This window comes from Aotus nancymaae, unplaced genomic scaffold (genome assembly GCF_030222135.1).
Source record: "Aotus nancymaae isolate 86718 unplaced genomic scaffold, 86718_ANA_hifiasm-v0.15.2.pri h1tg000021l, whole genome shotgun sequence".
NCBI classification, from domain to species: Eukaryota; Metazoa; Chordata; class Mammalia; order Primates; family Aotidae; genus Aotus; species Aotus nancymaae.
This window is the reverse complement of record NW_026988433.1, coordinates 26,347,455-26,367,424: the sequence shown is the minus strand read 5'-3', so window position 1 is coordinate 26,367,424 and position 19,970 is coordinate 26,347,455. Positions and strand designations below refer to the sequence as shown.

The window sequence follows — 19,970 nt, the reverse complement described above, 5'->3', positions numbered from 1 at the left end:
GCCACAATACACATACGTGTACATGTGACTTTATAATAGAATGATTTATAATTCTTTGGGTATATGCCCAGTAGTGGGATTGCTGGGTCAAATGGTATTTCTGTTTCTAGATCCTTGAGGCATCATCACACTTTCTTCCACAGTGGTTGAACTAATTTACACTCCCACCAGCAGTGTAAAAGCATTCCTATTTCTCCACATCCTCTCCAGCATCTGTTGTCTCCTGATTTTTTAATGATTGTTATTCTAACTGGCATGAGATGGTATCTCAATATGGTCTTGATTTGCATTTCTCTAATGACCAGTGATGATGAGCTTTTTTCATATGTTTGTTGGCTGCGTAAATGTCTTCCTTTGAGAAGTGTCTGTTCCTATCCTTTGCCCACTTTTTGATGGGTTGTTTTTCTCCTGTAAATTTGTTTAAGTTCTTTGTAGATTCTGGATATTAGCCCTTTGTCAGATGGGTAGATTGCAAAAATTTTTTTCCATTCTGTTGGTTGCTGGTTCACTCTAATGATATTTTCTTTTGCTGTACAGAAGCTCTTTAGTTTAATTAGATTCCATTTGTCTATTTTGACTTTTGTTGTCATAGCTTTTGGTGTTTTAGTCATGAAGTCCTTTCCCATGCCTATGTCCTCAATGGTATTGCCTAAGTTTTCTTCTAGGGTTTTTATGTTGATAGGTCTTATGTTTAAATCTTTAATCCATCTGGAGTTAATTTTTCTATAAGGTGTAAGGAGGGGATCCAGTTTCAGCTTTCTGCATATGGCTGGCCAGTTTTCCCAACACCATTTATTAAATAGGGAATCCTTTCCTCATTGCTTGTTTTTGTCAGGTTTGTCAAAGATCAGATGGTTGTAGATGTGTGATGTTATTTCTGAGGCCTCTGTTCTGTTCCATTAAACCTTTTACTTTTTAAAATTCTTGTCCAGCTAGAATCTGGCACAAGACTTGACTTAGGAGGTCTGAGTTGTGTCATAGGACAGGTTGAATGCCTCACGGTAGGTCAAAAGAAACAATTTAAACTTCATTCTAAATTTCACTTTTAGTTTTAGATGTTTTGCCATGGCATTAGAGGAGTAGATCTGGAAAGCAAGGACAGGACAGCCCTAACTTAGTAAGCCATAGGTATGGCAATCTATACATGATCTTTGGATCACTTTTCAAGATTTCTCTCTGGGATAATAAGAATACTATCTCTGATATGTACTTTAGAGTTTCAGGTGCATTTTCTCATAATCGAGATTTCATCAAGAAGTTCCAATTCCAGCCATGACAGTGTGAGGACCTCTATAGATCTGCTCCCTAATGGAACTGCTAAAAATTATTTTTAAGAACAACCATTTAAAGTCTGGAAATAGTCCCAAAGGCATACAGTCAATGAAGAAACACCTATTTAAGAAAATCTAAAACTCAGTAAGAAAAGTGGACCAGGTGCTGTGCCTCACGCTTGTAATCCCAGCTACTCAGGTGGCTTGAGGTGAGACGCTTGCTTGAGTCTAGGAATCTGATGCTATGGTGAGCTGTGATCACATAACTGCACTCCAACATGGGTGACAGAGCGAGACCCTATCTCTAAGGAAAAAAAGCAAGGAAAGTGAAAGTCTGTGTTATTTGAACCAAGACCTGTTCTGTCCCTCTATTTTGGCTAAGTGAGATAGAAACTCTTCTCCAAACGGGTGCAAGGAAGAATATAGGGTTCCCTTTCCCTCTAGCTCCCAGTTGGAGTGCTGTCTTCACAGGACTGACAAAATGTCAGTATTTCTCATCTTGCCGTCAGCTACCTGTTGCTGAAACTAAATTCTGGGTGAGTGTAGATGAGTGGTGGGTCCTCCCTTCTTCCATCCTGCCCTTCCTCATGGGATGGCAGCTATACCCTGGGTGTGACACTGCTGAGAATACTGGGGCCACAGTCATCCTGGTAGTGGAGCATGGTTCCACCCCAGGAAAAGCAAACCAACGAGATCTAGGGTTGCTGTACCTTTACTTCAATTGAGCTGTCAGCCCTAAAGTGGGGGTATCACACAGAAAGAAGCATGCCATTGTCTCTGCCCCCAGCATCAGCACCAGGGCTCAGAAATTTTGTCCAGGGGAAGAAGCAGGCCTTATAAAAGAGAGCTCTGAATGTGTCCTCAAAGGAACTGGCTTCATTTGCAGCAGAATATGGAGAAGTTCATGCTTAAGGGTGTAGGTTGTAGTGAAAGGCACTTAGGGGCAGATTGACACAGTCATTGGAGATATAGATTAACCCAAAGGCCAGCTACTTTGCTAGGAGGAAAGGGATAACTGGACTAACCTACAGAGAAAGGAGAACAGTAGTAATTGGAGGAACTATCTCCTCAAAAGAGCGTTAATAGATTGGATCTGTTTGTGGAACAATTTTTGCCCCAGGACATTTTTGAAGACAGTAGGTCAGTCAGTCATCAACTAGTGACACATAACAGCTGTGTGTGGTCAGGAAGGGAGAAAGTCAGAGGGGCTTGCCAAAGCCACTGTCTCCCAGGGCAACTGTGGGCATACTCAATGGTGTGCCCCATAAGGTGCAACATTAGGGCTTCACACTTTGAGGAGGAAGAGGGAGAATAGACTGCTAAGATAATTCAGCCAGTCACTAAACAAATACAATAGCAAGTCTTAGAGACAGTAGTGGTAGTGCAAATACCTAGAGTTGTTAGAAGATGTCCAGTTTCCAAAAAATATTAGGAGACATTCAAATAAATAGGAAAGAATGATCCACACATGGGGGAATAAAAGCAGTCACCAAAAACTGCCTGTATGAGTGAACAGATGTTGGATTTAACAAAAAAGTAGCCATTATAAATATATTCAGAGAACTGAAGGAAACTATGATTAAAGAAGTAACAGATGTGATGAAGTCACATCAAATGGAGAAATCAATACAGAGGTAGAAATTATTTTTAAAAAGAGCCAAATAAAGATTCTGGAGTTGAATAAAATATAATAGGTGAAATAAAAATTCACTGAAGGGGCTCAACAGTAGATTTGAACTGGTAGAAGGAGGAATAAGCAAACTTGAAGATATAGCAATAGAGAATATTCAAGGCAAAGAACAGAAAAAAGAATAAAGAAAAATGAAAAGAGCCTTAGAGAATTGTGGAACAACATTTACACACCAACCTACACATAATGGGAATCCCAGAAGGAGAGGAAAGGGAGAGTAGAAGAAAAATATATTTGAAGAAATAATGGCTTAAAACTTTCCAAATTTATTGGAAACCTACACATTGGAAGTTCAGTGAACCCAAAGAGGTACATTAAATACATCATAGTAAAAATGCTAAAAGCCAAAGACAAGAAGAAAATCTTGAAAGCAGCAAGAGAAACATGACTCACTACAAGGGAAGGTCAATAAGATTCACAGCTGACTTCCCATCAGAAATGTAAGTCAGTGGGATAACATATTTAAAGTGCTTAAAGAAGAAACCTCAACTAAGAATCCTATATCTAGAAAGCTATCTTTTAACAGTGCAGGGGAGAGAAAGACATTTTCAGATAAAAAACTGAAAAAATTTGTTGCTAGCTGACTCACCTTACAAGACTTACTAAAACAAGTTCTTCAGATTGAAAGCAAGTAACCCTAAAGAGTACTTTGAATCCACGTGAAGAAATAAAGAGTACCAGTAAAGCTAATTATGTAATTGTAAAAGTCAGTATAAATACCTAATTCTTCTCCCATTTCTCTTAGCTGATTTTAAAAACATTTGTATACAACAATATGTATATAATGTATTATTCAGTCAATAATATAGAGAAATGTAATACACTTGCCAAAAACAGCACAATGATGAATGGGAGCAAAGCTGTATTGAACTAAGGAAGCAAATCCAGATGGTAACTAGGATCCACAAGAACAAATCAAGAAAACCAGAAATGATAAATAAGAAGGCTGATAGAACAAAAGCTATAAATGTATACTTGTTCTCGTTTCTTTTCCCAGCTTCTTTAAAAGACAAAATTATAAAGTAATAATTATAATAATGTATTATTGGATTTGTAATGTTTATAGGTATATATATAAAACAATAATACTGTAGAAAGAGGGGGAAGGGGGTAGTGAAGTGGCTACATTGTATGGGTTAAATACACAGGGATCGTCATCTCATACCAAGAAAATTTAGGACATGGACACACACTGGAGTTTGGGAGCAGACGTTTAATAGGCAAAAGAAAGAGAAAGGAAAATAGCTTTCTCTCTAGTGAGAGAGAGGGGACTACTGAGAGGAAAAAGGAGCCAGCAGCCGATGTGCCAGATTTTATAGTCACATTTGAGGAGGCGATGTCTCATTTACATAAAGCTCACAGATTGGTTCAATCAGGTATGATGTTTACATAACTTGGAGAAGGCTGGCCACCCCACCCTAATGTTGTTATGTAAATGATCTTTCCCCTTGGCTGGCACTGTCTTGTCTGCTCCTTAATGTACATGTGGCTGACAAAGAGAAGGGAAGATGGAGCAGGGAAGATGGAGTTGCCATCTTGAATATGATTGGCACAACTGCCAGCATTTGTGTCTGCAGCTCGATTTTGCAGGCTGCTGTTTGTTAGAAAGGAAAATAATTTGGGGCTGCTTTTCATTAAAAGAAAAACCTTACTGAGGACTTCCGTACCCTCACTATCTGCCTAAGTAATTTCTTCTTAACTCAGTAGTGCTATACAGGAATATTTCTATATCTCACTGGAACTAAATTAGTGTAAATCTGGAGCTGATTCTGATAAGGTATATATGCTAAGCCCTAGAACAATGACTAAGGACATAACTCATACCTACACTCTGAAAACTGTAAAACATTGTTAAAAGAAATTAGGGAAGCTTTTAATAAATGAAAAAACATCCCATGGTCATAGATTAGAAGACTTACTATTGCTAAAATGTCAGTACTCCTCACATTCATCTACAGATACAATGCAATTCCTTTTAGAAGCCCAGGTGGCTTCTTTGTAGAAATTGACAAGCTAGTTCTACAATTCATGTGAAATCACGGCAGACACAGAGTAGTCAAAACAACCTTGAAAGGAAGAAGAAGCTCAGAAGATTCACAATTCCTGATTTTAAAATTTACTACAGAGCCAGGAGCAGTGGCTCATGGCCATAATTCAAGCACTTTGGGAGGCCAAGGTGGGAGGATCTCTTGAGCTCAGGAGTTTGAGACCAGCCTGGGCAAAATAGTGAGATGCACCCCTCCACATCTCTAAAACAAACAAACAAAAATTACTACAAAGCAGTAATAAGGAAGCTGGTATTGGCATGAGGATAAATGTAGATGTTAACAGTTGGTGCTGTGACACTTAAATAGCCACATGTAAAAGAATAAAGCTGGATTCTTACCTCATGCTGTATATAAAAATTAACTCTGGCCGGGCGCGGTGGCTCACGCCTGTAATCCCAGCACTTTGGGAGGCTGAGGCGGGTAGATCACGAGGTCAAGAGATCGAGACCATCCTGGTCAACATGGTGAAACCCTGTCTCTACTAAAAATACAAAAAATTAGCTGGGCATGGTGGTGCGTGCCTGTAAGCCCAGCTACTCAGGAGGCTGAGGCAGGAGAATTGCCTGAACCCAGGAGGCGGAGGTTGCAGTGAGCCAAGATCGCACCATTGCACTCCAGCCTGGGTAACAAGAGTGAAACTCTGTCTCAAATAATAATAAAAAAAAAATTAACTCCATGTAGCCCGGCAGGCTAGAAAAAGTTAAAATAAATAAATAAATAAAAATTAAAATTGGCTGGGCGTGGTGGCTCAAGCCTGTAATCCCAGCACTTAGGGAGGCCGAGGCGGGTGGATCACAAGGTCAAGAGATCGAGACCATCCTGGTCAACATGGTGAAACCCCATCTCTACTAAAAATACAAAATATTAGCTGGGCATGGTGGTGCGTGCCTGTAATCCCAGTTACTCAGGAGGCTGAGGCAGGAGAATTGCCTGAACCCAGGAGGCGGAGGTTGCAGTGAGCCGAGATCGCGCCATTGTACTCCAGCCTGGGTAACAAGAGCAAAACTCCGTCTCAAAAAAAAAAAAAATTAACTCCAAATGAACCAAAGACCCACATGTAAGCATTAAAGTCATAAAACTCTTAGAAAACATAAAGGTAAATCTTCACATCCCTAGATTTGGCAATGGAGTCTTAGAGATAAGACCAAAAACACAAATAATAAAAGAAAAAAATACGTGAATTGGATTTCATCAAAGTTAAATACTTTTGTGCTTTGAAGGATACTATCATGAAAGTAAAAAGGCAACCCACAGAATGGGAGAAAATATTTACAAATCCTATCTGTTAAAAGACATGTATCTAGACTGTATAAATAACTCTTACAACTCGGAGGCAGTTCAGTCTTAAAATGGGCAAATGATCTACTAGACATTTTTCCAAAGAAGATATACAAATGGTCAGTAAAGATACTTGACATCATTAGTCATCAGGGAAATGCAAATCAAAACCACCATAAAATATCACTTCATACCCACTAGGATGGCTAGAACAAAGAAGTAAGATAATAACAAGTGTTGACAAGAACTGGAAGAAAGCAAATCCCCCATACGCTGCTGGTGGGAGTGTAGAATGGTGCAACACTTTGGAAAACAGTCTGGCGGATCCTCAAAAGGCTGAATAATTAGCATATGACCCAGCAATTATACTCCTAGGTGTCTACTCAAGAGACATGGAAATAAATGTCCACATGAAAACTTGTAAACAAATATTCATGGCATTATTCATAATGGCCAAAAGATGTAAACAACCCAAATGCCTGTCACCTGGTGAGTGGATAAATAAAATGTGTTATATCTATACAATGAAATATTTGACCATAAAAAGGAGTAAACTAATTGATGCTACTACAACATGGATGAACTTTGAAAACATACTACATGAAAGATGCCAGACACAAAAGGCCACAGATCGTATGATCTTATTAACTTAAAATTTTAAAATAGGCAGATCCATGGTGACAAAGTAGATTCATGGTTGCCAGGGGCTGGAGGAAGAGAGAAACAGGAGTTACTGCTCATAGGAATTGAGTTTCTTCTAGGGGTGATGAGAATGTTTTAAAATTAGATAGGATGGTAGCACAAGTGTGAATATAGTAAAAACCAATGAATTACATGCTTTAACAAGTTGAACTTTACAATATGTGATTTTTATCTCAAGCTATTTTAAAAGTAAGTACTAGTAGATAATGTATCCTGTATGCCCATCATCATTCCAAGTACTGTTGGGTATTAACATTTAATCCTTACGACAAAGCTATACTAGGTAGAATTCTTTTGCTTATTTTACAGATGAGGAAACAAAGGCACACAGAGAAATTACTTGCCTAAACTAACGAAGTTGGAGACCATGATTCGAGCTTAGGCAGCCTGGCTCCATGACCCATGTGCTACACCATATTGCTACTCATTAATAATTGGATATTCCTGTTGTGTAATTTATGAATCAATTCTATTTATTTTCTGATTTTAGGCATCCAAAATGTAAGATTTGATGGAGAACATAAAGCTTTGACATTAAACTAGTTATAGCATTGACAGAAAACAGAAGATCATGCTTGCCTGTGTAAGTGAATAGAATAACTAGTGAAGAAGGTATCTGTGTAGTGCTGGACTTACAACACTTAGGTATATAGCGGATTTTTTTTTTTTTTGATGCCTCGGATTGATTTTTTGTCGTCAAAAATGTAAGGTTTCCTTTGCTCAATAGCTAGCTTTTTTCTTCCTTTCAAATTTTGATCATATGCTGAGGAAAGTGCAGAAATTTGTACATCTTTGATGCACGGAAAACTCATAGGGACCTGAAAGTTCTTGGCTGACCGGATATTTCCACCGTTCTCAACTCCTCGATTTGTAGATTAAAAAAACAAAAAACAAAAAAAAAACTAGAGGTTGACTTACCCAAGGTCAGAGTTAATGAGCAGAATAGCTGGAACTCAAACCAGGTCTTCTGTCTTCTTTTCTGACCTCAGTAATCATTTTTGAAGGGCTTATCCTCAGATAACTCACAGTGTAGTAAGGGACCCACAGTATTTACCAGTACAGTACGATTTCTTCTAAGGCATACTACACTAAGAGTCATCATCCTGACTGAATACTTTCAGTAATGGAAAGCTTACAGCAGCCACTATGGTTTTGTTTTGTTTCGTTTTTTAGATGACTCTAACTGTTAGAAGGCTTTTACTTATATGAACTCTAAACCTGCTTTGCTTGTCCTACTTTACCCATATTCCTCTTTGCTGCTGTTGTCCATCATTTGACTTAGCTTCCCACCTCTTTTCTGCCTCTTAGTCTTTATTATTTTTTTCTCCCACTTACTGCCCAACACATTTATCCAAAAGCTTTCTCTGGCAAAATTCCCTATAGTTTATTCCTTCAGTCTTTTAGCACATAGCTTAAATTGCTGTATATTGACAGTTAGCATTTCTTATTCATTTTACATATGTCCAACCTCCCTAATACCATAAACTACTTGAGTCATGTTCTTTTATAGCTCACTAACCCAAAATAGACATCTTATCACTAAGTTAGAATATATTTCTCTTGAATAATTAGCATGCATTTACATTTTAAATTGGGAACATTTTCAGATATGTTCCTGTATCAGAGTAGTATACATAGGTGCTCAGTAATGGACACTGTAGAATCTATAGAATTAATAGAAAAATTGCAGTGTTATTTTTTATAACATCACTACTTCCCTTTCTCAAGTGGCTTTGCTGTTTCATTAAAAGGCAAGCACTTGTAAACAAACAAAAATGTTCCTAGCAGTATTTTGCTTGAATAGAATGTGCTTGTTAGTGTTTCTTGATCTGTTTGTCCATCTGGCCATCTTTATGATGTAATGTGCATCAACCTCCTACTCTATGCCAAGCACTATGCTAAAGGTTTTTAAGCTATTATCTCATTTCATATTTATAAGCCCTAGTTGTTATCTCTATTTATTTAGAGTGATTTCAAGAAATTTGCCCAAGATTACCTAGCCACAGGGGCAGAACACAGCTAGTGTTGGAATCCAGGTGCTTTCTTTTACTTCAACTGTACTGTTTCAATTAAGTCATGTATAAGATGTCTTATACTTCATAACAGGATTTCTCATATGCTGTCTATATAAATAATTACCATAAACCTGTACGATAGACATATTTCTATCTTACAAATAAGGAAATTTAGTTTCAGAGAGGTCAGTTTACTCCAGATCCAAGTTCGGAAAATAGAACTAGGGACTAGAAAGAACCCACATACTTTGTTTCTGTGCTTTTTCTGCTATGTTATTAATGTGTTCTTGTGCCTTTGAAGACCTCTAAAATCACACAACTGTCTCATTGGGACAACTTAACTTCCCTCTTTCCCCTATTCTCTGCTATCTTAGTCTGCTTGAGCTGTCAGAATACCATAGACTGTATGGCTTAAAGGACAGAAATTTATTTCTCACAGTTCTGAAGGCTGGGAAGCCGAGATCAAGGTGCTGTCAAGGTAGGTTTCCTTCTGAAGCCTCTTCTCCTAGCTTGTGAGCAGCTGGTATGTCACTGTGTGCTTGCATATATTTACACAGCAAGAACACAAGCTCTTGGTGTCTCTTGTAAGGGAAGTAATCCCACGAGACCAGGGCCCTACCCTCATGACTTCACCTAACCCCAGTTACCTCTGTATTTGCTTGTTCTTTCACTGCTATAAAGAAATACCTGAGACTGGATAATTTATAAAGAAAAGAGTTTTAATAGGCTCACAGTTCTACAGGCTCTACAGGAAGCAAGGCAGCATCTGTTTCTGGGAAAGCCTCAGGAAGCTTTTACTCATGGCAGAAGGCAAAGCAGGAGTGAGGCACTTCATGTGGCTGAGCAGGAGGAAGAGAGAGAGAAGGGGGAGGTGCTACACACTTTTAAACAGCCAGATCTAACGAGAACTCAGGACAATACCAAGGGGAAAATCTGCCCCTGTGACCCAGTCACCTCCCACTTCCCAGCATGTAATTCTCATCTCCAGCACCAGGGATTACATTTCAACATGAGATTGGGTGGAGAAACAGATCCAAACTATATCACTGCTCAAAAGCCCCATCTCAATATATTAATATTGCAACATTGTGGGTTAGAGCTTTCACATATGAATCTAGGGGCATGGGAGACAAACGTACAGTCCATATATTAGCTTACCATCAGAGTGTCTGACTATCTTTTAAACATGCTTTGGCTATTAGAGCTGAAAACCAGGGATTCAAAGATAGAGGAACTAGTTCAGAGTGAGTAATTTGAGTGTTGAGGAGTAGATGGCATTGGAGACAAAGTAAGGAAACTCCAAAGAGATTGTGTATAGGAAAGAACTTGATTCATTGAAAAAGGCAAAGAAGCAAAAGGGCTGTTAAAGGACCAGGATTTATATCAGCCATCAAGATATGAGGTATATGTTATTATAACAATGTTCATCTTGCAGCCCTGTTAATATACTGTATAATCAAACTATAGCTTGTGCTAAGAACTCACTAAAGATTAAATGAGATAATGTTCTCTCATTTGGTAAATTCTAATTTGAAACAAATGAATATACTTCTGTATTTGCCAACATATTAACTTTAAAGACTAAAATACATTTTCACATGGGCAGTGGAGGATAGGGCTTTCTGAAAAATAGACAGTAGTAAAAGAAGCAGAGTTGGCTGGTACTGTGTTTGAAGAGAAATAGAAAGTTTTAATATACTCATTTTTGCTATTAAAATGGAGGCTTGTAAATGGAAGCTTATAAAACCTTTCTTGTCAAGAAAGAAAGGGCGGCCGATAGGTTTTATAAGCTTCCATTTACATCCAAGCTCTTTTTTGTTAATGAACTCTTGATATAATGTGTCTTTCTCATGATTGCTAATTAGCAAAGAAATTTAAACCAAACTTATTTAATAATTGTTTCTCAATACTTTATTTTCAGGGTTTTTTTTTTTTTTTTTGGCAGAACACCATGATATAGAACATAACATTGATTGTATTACTGAGAAATGTACATGTGCAGGAAAGGAAGTCAGAGATGAAATTTAGGAAGTGAGATACAGCCTCATTAATAGAGACAGTATCCATTAAGTAAAATATGAAAATTAAGAAGAAAAAACAAGAAAAAAAAATGAGTTACCATTGCCTCCCATATTACAAGTAGGAAAAGCCCCAAAGTATATATAATATTAAGCTTTTACATGAACTCAGTGGCATGAGTATTCATTTTAGAAGATCTCCATGTTAGCTTTTTATAAAGAATTCCAAATTTGACCTCTAGAATCCTCCCAGAACCTTTATTAATAGCACATTTTAAAATTCTGGCAATAAGTCATTAACTATTTAGTATTTTTGTGAAATACAGTTTTTGAATAGGTTTGTCTTGTGAAACTGAAAACATTGTCTCAACTACAATTATAGTAAGCTTATTTTAGAATTTAATACCACCCTTATCTTCTGCGTGTACACATGAACCTTTTGTTCCCCCCACACACACGTGCTGTATACAGAGGGCAGAAGTTAAGGACTCTCAGATTTAGGTGGCTGACCTTCAGCTCCAGTTAAGAACTAAAATTAGATCCTTGTGGAATATATATCCAGTGACGTTCATCACAGAATAATGTAGACATAACCTTGAGAGGCCAGGGAAACATCATCCAAGGGAGCTTGCCTTAACTACAGAAATTACTTTGACATCTCATTTTTTATCTTAAAATTCATGTAACTTATGTATTGTGATTTATAATGCATTCATTTATTTTCACGCAGAAATCCCCTCCCCAAGTAAAGCTTTTAGTAAAATAGTGGTTCAAGAATATGTACCAAAATTATCCTATGACTTTAAGTGTCCCTGGCACTGGGCCACATCTCCCAGATGAATGTGCATAACCTATTTTAAGATTAGGGTCTGTTGCATCACTATAGGAGTACTGATAGATTCAAGTGAGTACAATTCAAGCATGTGGCTAACACTGTAATTATAATGGGCAAAAAAGCAGGGAAGGAGGAGTCTATTCTATTATCTATTCTATTTTATTAAAGAGAAAGTGACAGACTGTAAGGATAGGTATTTCACTGCCACTGCAATATGAGAACATGTATTTTTTTTTTCAAGTAGAACCACGTTTAAGGATTTAGGTCCGTTTATTTAAGGAAAACAAAAATCTGTTCTCAGAAATTCCCTTCACTGGCCTAGTTTAGCCCAGAATTGCTTTTAATGTTAGGAACACTCATTTTGGTTTTAGTTCTTGTGTAGCACTAGATACCAGTAGAAAAGAGTAGGACAGGGTCAAATAAGAATTTGAGTCCCCTTTCCCATTTTAGCTTTCTCTGCTACCTTAAGGAAATTGTTTAGCCTATCTGAGAGTCGGTTTTCATATTTATAAAATGAGAAGGATATCCTCTTGTCCTGAGTATGTTAATATGTATTATTTTTTTGAAAGGGTTCTGTGGTCAAAGTAAGGAAATACCAGTTTAAAAAAACTGAGCAGAGCTGGGCACAGTGGCGCAAGCCTGTAATTCCAGCACTTTGGGAGACAAAGATGAGGGGATTGCTTGATTAAGGCCTGGAGTTTGAAACCAGCCTGGGAAGCATAGCAAGACCCTGTCTCTAAAAGTAAAAAAAACAGCTGAACACAGTTAATTGCACCTGTATTCCTAGCTACTTGGGAGGCTGAGGCAGAAGGATCGTTTGAGCCCAGAAGTTCGAGGTTACAGTGAGCCATGATCATACTGTTGTTCTCCAGCGTGGGTAACAGAGTGATGATACCCTGTTTCAAAAAAAATAAGCAGGTTTCTTTTCCATAATGCATGGGAGAATCTTTGGTAGTTTGATATGCCTTAAAAGTTTCTCAAGCTTATTTGTCTACAAAACCCATTTTTGTAGAACCTTTTGTACTGCTAGTGTTCGTTAATGGTAAGTGATCATTCCAACTCTTAACATTCTAATTCTGGAAATTGCACACATTTTGTTTGGCTGTTCTTGTTTCTGGACTGTAGTTATCCTAGGGTTACTACCAAGTTGAACTCAGTGCTTGTAATGTGTGTGTATCTTGCCCTTTTTTCCAGCTCGTACTGGAAAGTTATTGCATTTTCCTGTTTCTTGTAAATAAACATTAGTCCTTGTCTTTTACAGTTTTCCACTTTCTCTGTTCCCCTTTGTTTCAATAGTCAATGATCGGCCCATCTTTATTCTAAATTAATCTATGCAGTTTTATCTGAGTTTCGCCAACTAATAGTAAACATTTTAGAGAAACACTAATATTGGAGAAAAAACTATGTCACTTCTACATGTGGGCTTATTTCAATCAGAAAAATGAGCCATCTGTAAAATATTGTTATTGGTTAAGATCTTTAATTGTAGGTCTTGTTCTTAGAAATGTAAATTAGCTCTTACTGTGTGCCATCATTTCATTTAATAAAACAACACTGTAATAAAAGGAGTACTATCCCCATTTTATAGGGGATGAAACTAAAGCTCAGAGAAACCAAATAACTTGTCCAGATCTCACAAATAATAAATAGCAGTCATATCCAACTTATGTTCTCTATTATACCTTGTAGCTTCTTACTAAAACATATGGTAATACTACATGTGGCGTGTGGGTTGTAGTTATAATAAGTAACATTTATTGATTAATTCGAGGGCAGCACATGCAAGTCATCTCATTTAATTCCCCCAACAACCCTATGAAGTAGGTACTTTTTTTATTGTCTCGCTCTGTCACTCAGACTGGAGTTCAGTGGCGTGATCTCTGCTCACTACAATCTCCACCTCCCAGGCTCAATCAATTCTCCTGCCCCAGCCTCCTGAGTAGCTGTGATTACAGGTGCCCACCACCATGTCCAGCTAATTTTTGTATTTTTAGTAGAGACGGGCTTTCACCATGTTGGCCAGGCTGATCTCACCTCAGGTGATCTGCCCGCCTTGGCCTCCCAAAGTGCTGAGATTTCAGGCGTGAGCCACCGCACCCAGCCTGAAGTAGGTACTATTACACCAATTTTACAGGCAAAGAAATAAAGAAATTGGTCAACTTAAAGTCATACAACTAAAGTAAGTGGCAGCTGGGAATCAAATCCAGAGCTTTAATGACCTGTTAAATGTTTGGAAATAATATTCTGTAGCACACAGTGCTTTGAAGATGTCATACCTAGTTTGTATGTGTGTAAATATTCAACATATTTGACAGCATCTTTGTGTCTGTGGAAGAAGAGAAATATGTTAGACAGATCCTGCCCCTGCCAAAGCTGATAAGAGAGATAAATCTCCATAAATATAATTCAAGGTCAGAGGCGTTAAGTGCTATAAAAGTGCTAGAGATTAAGTATTCTGGATTTAGAGGTGGAAGGGATTACTTCCCTGCTAGGGGATGGTGAAAAATAAAGCATTTGATTTGAAGGGAGGAGGGATTTAGGAAGGTCAGGGGTTGGGAAAACCATTTTGAATACAGGAAGTAATATGAGAAAAGGCACAGAAGTTTGCACAGATATTATAGAGTAGATTGTTGTTCTTAGATCAAGGATATTATGACAGTAAGTAGTTGAATGTGAGTTTTAGAAAGGTGAGTTATGGGGGATCTGGCCCCTCCCTAGTTAATGTGTTTGGATGTGTTTTGTTTCAGGTATCTACTATGGGACAGTTAAAGAGAAATGTCTACCAGGCAGCAACATTTTCTTTTTGCTGCCAACTTTAGGAAGCATGTCACCTATCTCAGAAGTAAAAGTTACCACCATCAACCAAGTTATCCAAGTCAGAAATCTGTGAGGTTCCTTGCCTCCTTTTTCTTCTTCATTCTTGACCAGTCATTCCACCAATTGTTAGTCACTTCTGCACCCTTAAAATGTTTCTTCTCCTGGGTGCCATGGCTCCTGCCTGTAATCCCAACACTTTGGGAAGTGAGAGGATCACTTGAGCTTGGGAGGTCAAGGCTGCAGTGAGTCATAATGGCACCACTGCACTCCAGCCTGGGTAACAGAGTGAGACCCCATCTCAAAAAAAAACTGTAATTTTCCCAGTTTCATTACCACTGCCTTAGTTCAGACCTCCATCATCTCTTACTGGATTACTGCAACAACCACTTAACTACCCTGCTTCTGGTCCTGCTCCCCTTTTCTTACTCATTTTCCACATAAACATCAGAGTAATATTTCCAAAGTACAAATCTAATGTCATTTTCCTGTTTAAAACTCTGGAGTAAGTTCCCCATTTCCATTTGGATTAATTCCAGACTCTTCATTCTTTTCCTCATATAAACATGGACTAGTATATTTTCTCTTTAAAAAAGAAAGAACAGCCTTTCTTGACCTTACATTCCCTCTTACTGCCAGCCCATTTCTCTGCTTGTCTTACAGCAACATATCTTGAGAGGTATCTACTTCTCTCTTTTTCACCTCCCAAGTACTCTTCAGAAACTTGGGGTTTTTTTTTTTTCTTTTTCTTTTTTTTTGAGACAGAGTTTTACTCTTGTTGCCCAGGCTGGAGTGTGGTGGTACAATCTTGGCTCACCACAACCTCTGCCTCCCGGGTTCAAGTGATTCTCCTGCCTCAGCCTTCCGAGTACTGGGATTACAGGCATGCACCACCATGCCTGGCTAATTTTTTGTGTTTTTAGTAGAGACAGGGTTTCTCCATGTAGGCCAGGCTGGTCTCAAACTCCCAACCTCAGGTGATCCACTTGCCTCCGCCTCCCAAAGTGCTGGAAGTACAGGCGTGAACCACCACGCCTGGCCCCAGAAACTTTTTATCAAGGTCATTTGTGATCTAGCATTGTCAAATCTTTATGCTGTTTGATCTTTCATCTGCATTTCAAACAATTGACCATTTTCTCCATAAAATATTTTCTGTCATCTTGTGTTCCAGAATACCATACTCCTAAATTTTCTCTTGCTTATACCTCTTTACTTCCTTTATCAGTTTTTCGTCCCCACGGCCACTGAATGTTAGCATCTTTCATGGCTCATAGTTCCCCTTTTCTCTATATATTTTTCTCTAGGCAGTCTTACCCATTTTTGTAACTTAAGAATGCCTTTATTCATAGAGAAAGTGTAGATAGCCCTGATGGCTGCTTAGGGCTCCAGCCACACACATTCAACTTCCTATTTGACATCTGTAGTTATCACAGACTTAATGTGACTTTACAGAATTTTCACCCAAACCTGTTCTTTCCGCAGTCATCCCCTTCTCAATAAATGATACTATGTTGACTTAAGCCAGAAACGTCCCTCTCCCCAATAAATAGTAAGTCCTGTTAATTTTTCCTCTAAAATACACCAAATCCATTCACTTCTCTCCCTCTCCACTGCTACCACTCTAGTTGAAACTATGTTTGTGCCAGTCCAACGCATTTTCCGCATAGCCATGGTGATTTTTTTAAAAAATACTTTAATTGGAGGCTGGGCGTGGTGGCTCATGCCTGTAATCCCAGCACTTTGGGAGGCCGAGGTGGGTAGATCGTGAGGTCAGGAATTCAAGACGAGCCTGACTAACATGGTGAAACCCCATCTCTACTAAAAATACAAAAATTAGCTGGGTGTGGTGGCACATGCCTTTAATCCCAGCTACTCAGGAGGCTGAGGCAGGAGAATCGCTTGAACCTAGGAGGCGGAGGTTACAGTGAGCTGAGATCATGCCATTGCACTCCAGCCTGTGCAACAGAGCAAGACTCTGTCTCAAAACAAAACAAAACAATTTTAATTGGATTATATCTCTCTTTTGCATAAACTCCTTTAGTGACTTTTCATGGCATTTTAAAAAGTAAAGTCTTACCATGGCCTGTAAGATGCCACATGATCTGGTCCTTGCTTACTTTCCAGTTTCATCTCATAGCACTCTGCCTCCATCATCACCTACTTTGGTTTTCAGGACCAGGCTTTGTCTGTTACTGTTCTTTCTTTCTTTCTTTTCTTTTTTTTTTTTTTTTTTTGAGATGGAGTTTCGCTCTTGTTACCCAGGCTGGAGTGCAATGGCGCGATCTCGGCTCACCGCAACCTCCACCTCCTGGGTTCAGTCATTTCTCCTGCCTCAGCCTCCTGAGTAGCTGGGATTACAGGCACGCGCCACCGTGCCCAGCTAATTTTTTTGTATTTTTTTAGTAGAGACGGGGTTTCACCTATGTTGACCAGGATGGTCTCGATCTCTTGACCTCGTGATCCACCCGCCTCGGCCTCCCAAAGTGCTGGGATTACAGGCGTGAGCCACCGCGCCCGGCCTTTCTTTCTTTCTTTTCTTTTCTTTTTTTTTTTTTTTTTTTTTTTTGAGATGGGGTCTTGCTGTGTTGCCCAGGCTGGAGTACGGTGGCACGATCTTGGCTCACTGCAACCTCCGTCTCCCGGATTTAAGCAATTCTCCTGCCTCAGCCTCCTGAGTAGCTGGGACTACAAGCACATGCCACCACTGTTGGCTAATTTTTGTATTTTTAGTTAAGATGGTGTTTCACCATGTTGGCCAGGATGTTCTTGATCTCCTGACCTCATGATCTACCTGCCTTGGGCTCCCAAAGTGTTGGGATTACAGGCGTGAGCTGCCACGCCTGGCCTACTGTTCTTTCTTCTACTCTACACATTTAGCAGCTTCTCACTATCAGAACTTGGCTTAAATATAACTCTATCTAAAGTTGATGTTTTCTCCAGTTATTTTCTATTAAAATATCCTGTTAGTTTCCCTTGTTGTATTTATTTAACATTTTAACACCAGAATTATATCTCTGTTCACCACTGTATGCCCATCACTTAGCACAATGCCCTGAATGTGGTAGGTACTCAGAATATTTGTTAAAGGACTGAATGGAAATTGAACCTGTATCTTTTAGGTGTCATCTTAAATGATAGTTCCTTAGGAGACTTTTCCCTGAATTGGTTTAATTCTCTATTACAAGATTGGATTAGGTACTTTAGATTTTTATTGCCATAACATTTTATGTTTAAATCAGTGATCATCATGGGAATAGGGTGGATTTTCTCCCCTGGAGACATTTGGCAGTTTCTGGAGACATTTTTGATTGTCATGACTGCTAGGAGTGTTACTGGCATCTAGTGGGTGGAAGCCAAGGATACTACCAAATGCCCTGCACTGCACAGAACAGACTCCCAAAACAAAGAGTTATCCAGTCCAGGATGTCAGTTATGCTGAGGCAGAGAAATTCTTGCTTAGATCTATCAGTGCACTTAACATATTGATCCATATCTTGTTTCTTTGTAATTCTCTTCTGCTCCACTTTAAGTTCCTTAGATGTTTACTGTTGTCTCCCCACATTGCCTTGGAAAGGGAAATTAACAGGATATTTTGGTAGAAAATAACTTGGTAAATTCTTGATTATGGCTGAGTAGATGAGAAAATGAATATAAAAGTGGACATGGCACAACTAGGCCAAGTTGGCTTAGCTCCTAATATTAGATACAGAAAGCAGTTCCTTAGTCATTGAAGTAAACTATAATATCTGTCGCTCATGGAATGTTGGCACAATTGAGATTCTATATGGTATATCATATTTCAAAGTGGTATTATATTTAGGTTAAAGCTAAGTTCTAATAAAGATAGAAGTGGTTTATGGAATATGGATGTTTATTACCTTTTCAAGAAATAGTTCTGAGGTAATCATTCAGGCAGTGAATGGCTCTGCTTTATGAATTTATTCAGGGGCCTGGTTTCTTTTCAAGTTGTCAAGTCATGCATCACCATCTGAGCATTGTCTTAACCTAGACTGGGCAGCCACTTCTAGGTTTTAGGCTGTAAAAGGGGACAAGACAGTGGAGAAGTCATATCTACTGTCTTAAAGAGCCAGACCTGGAAATGGCATAGATCATGTCTGTACACTTTCATTTTACTAGCAAGGGCTCCATCATATAGCAATGAAGAATAACTGGGGGATGTGGTGTAGCTAGGTAGCCATGGGCCTTGCCACAGTTCTGTTACTGCATGAGAAAAGAATGGTGGGTTTTGGTGGACAACTATCAGTTTCCATCACAGTGCCTAACAAACTGTTAGATAAGCCTACAGTCAGCCCTCTGTATCCATAGATTCAACCAACAGAGATCAAAAATACTTAGGGGACGCTGGGCACTGTAGCTCACACCTGTAATCCCAGCACTTTGGGAGGCTGAGGCAGGCAGATCACCTGAGGTCAGGAGTTCAAGACCAGCCTGACCAACATGGTGAAACCCTGTCTCTACTAAAAATACATCAGCCGGGTATGGTGGCATGTGCCTGTAATCCCATCTACTTGGGAGGTTGAGGCAGGAGAATCGCTTGAACCTGGGAGGCAGAGGTTGCAGTGAGCCAAGATTGTGCCACTACACTCCAGCCTGGGCAACAGAGCAAGACTCTGTCTCAAAAAAAAAAAAAGAAAAAAGTAGGTGAAAAACCCCAAAAACAATAACAGTAAAAAATACAAATAAAAAATATAGTATAACAACTATTTACATAGCATTTATATTGTATTTGGTATTATTAGTAGTCTAGAGGTGATTTAAAGTATATGGGAGGTTGTGCAAAGGTTATATGCAAATACTATACCATTTCATATTAGGGACTTGAGCATCTATGAATTTCAGTATCCGTGGGGGTCCTGAAACTAGCCTTCTGAGGACAATGAGGGATGACTGTATTTATGAAGCTTTGTATTATTTATTAATTACTCTGGTATCTAAGTTTTACTACCTTGGGCATATAGTTTAAGAAAACTTGTAAAGGATGAGAAGTGTTGTCTAGAACAGTGCTTCTCAAATTATTTGTGATGAAGGATCAAGGTATTTTATTGTTTGCTTTTCCTTAGTTTGCAATAGGCCAATACTTTTATAAAATGCAATAAAAATTAATCACTAAAAGTAATAATCATCAAATTACTATGAATGTTTCTATTTTTTGTTTGTTTGTTTGTTTGAGATGGAGTTTCGCTCTCATTACCCAGGCTGGAGTGCAATGGCATGATCTCGGCTCACCGCAACCTCCACCTCCCGGGTTCAGGCAATTCTCCTGCCTCAGCCTCCTGAG

General features: G+C 38.8%; 1 protein-coding gene across 7 annotated transcripts in view; it reads left to right on the top strand.

Annotated features, from left to right (window-relative positions):
• Positions 1–19,970, top strand: part of RIC8B (RIC8 guanine nucleotide exchange factor B) — a 116,298-nt gene that overhangs the window by 17,577 nt on the left and 78,751 nt on the right. The window contains exon 1 of one of the 7 annotated variants that reach the window (XM_064379899.1): positions 5,658–7,572. The exons of the other annotated variants lie outside the window; for them this stretch is intronic. Within the exon in view, the coding sequence (XP_064235969.1) occupies positions 7,561–7,572 (12 nt within the window). The 5' untranslated portion in view covers positions 5,658–7,560. Of the gene's footprint in view, positions 1–5,657; positions 7,573–19,970 lie in introns of those variants that run through there. 7 annotated transcript variants of the gene reach the window in all.